The sequence below is a fragment of the Aplysia californica genome, unplaced genomic scaffold (assembly GCF_000002075.1).
Source record: "Aplysia californica isolate F4 #8 unplaced genomic scaffold, AplCal3.0 scaffold00658, whole genome shotgun sequence".
In the NCBI taxonomy this organism is placed as follows: Eukaryota; Metazoa; Mollusca; class Gastropoda; order Aplysiida; family Aplysiidae; genus Aplysia; species Aplysia californica.
In genome coordinates this window covers 337,765-340,267 of record NW_004797928.1, presented here as the reverse complement: position 1 = coordinate 340,267, position 2,503 = coordinate 337,765, and the positions used below count along the sequence as shown (strand labels likewise).

The 2,503-nt window shown below is 42.9% G+C and overlaps 1 protein-coding gene across 1 annotated transcript in view; it reads right to left on the bottom strand.

The window, feature by feature from the left end:
• Window positions 1-2,503, bottom strand: part of LOC106013104 (centrosomal protein of 290 kDa) — a gene marked incomplete at its 5' end in the record, with an annotated part of 19,139 nt that overhangs the window by 4,102 nt on the left and 12,534 nt on the right. The window contains 1 exon segment of the mRNA XM_035972343.1: window positions 1,403-1,538. Coding sequence (XP_035828236.1) covers window positions 1,403-1,538 — 136 coding nt within the window.

Below are 2,503 nucleotides of genomic sequence, written 5' to 3'. Positions count from 1 at the left end.
TGGGGGGGGGGGAGAGAGGTGAAAATGGTGAAATGGTATGACTTTAACACCCCTATCAACACTATTAGGTTATGTAAGAGGCGGGGCCTCCTAGTTTAACGTCCGTCTCGGAAAGGACCGAGCCAAGTGGGAAATTCGTGTAAAGTGTCTTTCCCAAGGACACAACTTCGGACTGAGCTGAGGCTCGAACCCCCAAACCCGCAATCTCGTGATTACGAGTTCGGTAGCCTAATCACTAGGCTACCGACGCCACCGGAGGGAGAGGAAATAGGTCAAAGGTCACAGAGGCAGCGGTAAAAGATGAGGCGAAAGGTTAACGTTAACTCTCCCTACCCTATCGCCGACAGTATGTGAGGCTGCGTGGTGAAATCAGACGCTCGTCAAAATACTCGATTTATTACGCTGCAAATTTTACACTTCTCTCTTTGTCCAGAATAAGTTTTCTCTGGTGGTAGGCCCGTTTAGGTTGATAGGACAACGCTCGGCTGAGGAGAGGTTTTTAAAAGAGCGCCAAGGGATGTTTAGTTTTAGTAAGGTTTTACGGCGTTCGCAACTGCATAAGGTCATATGAGCGCCAAGGGGTGGGTGTCAACAGAGAAGTCTTTACATGGAATCAGACTTACTCTGCTCACCTCTCTAGCTTCAACAGCACACAGTCTGTTTCGACTGTCAAGGCACCCCGGAAATAGCGGGTCACAAAAGTGTGACAAACATACAAAAGAAGTAGAGGAAAATGACAATAGTAAGGATTAGGAAAGAAAAAGCAGCAGTTCCCTATTGTAGATCAAGCACAGTTATGAGCGTGACATTGTTGAATCAGCCCATTTACAATTCTACTGCACATGAACGAGAAATGTCCCCCCTTTGGGAATGGCCTAAAGACATTGCAGTCAGTGGCACCGCCCCGGGAGGTATTATGACACGTTTCATTTGACCGACCGGTTCAGAAATTAAGAAAAAGAAAGGATTTTATTCAAAGCCAATCGGGGTTCATCGACTGACGAGAAAAAATTGGACATTTTCAATTTTATCCTAGTATGAGACAAGTCTGCGAGTTCAACAAACCATAATTGACCCTGAAAAACAGGGTTTGATAAAAACAGGACATATTAATAACAAGGCTTGATAAAAACAGGATTTCAATAGCTTGATTAAAAACAGGGCTTGATAAATTTAAATTGGTAAAAACAGGACATGATTAAAAACAGGGCTTGATAAATTGGTAAAAACAGGACATGATTAAAAACAGGGCTTGATAAATTGGTAAAAACAGGACATGATTAAAAACAGGGCTTAGGCAAGTCTATTGAAGGATAAAAACGTAGCACTAGCAGATGGGAGAGTGAGACACCAACAATTGTTACGGTACCGTCAAATTTTTTTTTTACAACAAACAACAAACCTTGACCGGAGACTTTTTCGCAGCTTCCAGTTGAGAGTCAAACTTTGTCCTCAGCTCCTCCATCTCTTTCTGCCATTCTTTTTCTCTGGCTGCGAATCTCTTCTCCACCTCTTTGTCGTCAGCTGACTTGGAGTCCCTGAAAAACAATCGGTCGTTATTCACACTGTAACATTGTTGTTGTTGTTGTTGTTGTCGATCCAGCAACAGCAGGGCTCTCGCCCTTCTGTCCAATGCCATGTAGTGATAAGTGCCTGTCACTTTCGTATATTCGTCAATTTGCTTCAACCAAGACTTCTTCATTTGTTTTTCTAGCTGTCCATGGGATACGCAGCATGCGTCTTATGAACCACAACTCTGTCACCACAATTGTTCTTTCCAGCTGTTTATTGATTGTCCATGCTTCGCACCCGTATAATAGGATTGGCTCGATGTAACTTTTCAATGCTCTTTTTCCTGTTTCCAGTGACAGATTGATGTTTGTGAGTATCTGTTTCATCTTGTGGAAGGTTGCTTTTGCTTGGCAAATGTGGGTTTTAATTTCGGTGTGACATCTCCCATCTGATGATATAACGGTCCCCAAATATTATAGCAACAGATTAGGCCTACATAAAAATGACCAAATTACTCCAAGCGGGACTACTTCTGGAGCAGTGTAAGTGAAAAAATATCCCAAATTCCTGCATGATTGTCGATTCCAGTACAGTTCTGTGAAATCTCTCTCTGTCTCTCTCTTTCTTTCTCTCTCTCTCCCTCCCCCCTTCCTACTCTCCCCCCTCTCTCTCCATCCCCCTTTCTCTCCCTCCTCTCTCTTTTATACCATGGTGTCGCTTGCGGGGAAGTCACCAACGAGGTAAAAGGGCGGATTAGGAGGCGAAGAGATTTGTATCATTTTAAAACGAAGTTCATACAGTAGATAGAGCGAAGAGAATGTGAGAACGAGGCACATAAAGGTACATGTTTTTTTTTAGAAAGTATAACGAAGTTCTTACAGTTAGGTGCCCTTTCAGCGAAGAAAATTTTAGATGACGCGAGAAAAATTTATTCGATGGTTACCTCCTTGTTTCGTATCAGACGAAAACGTGACTCGCAGAAGAGTTATAA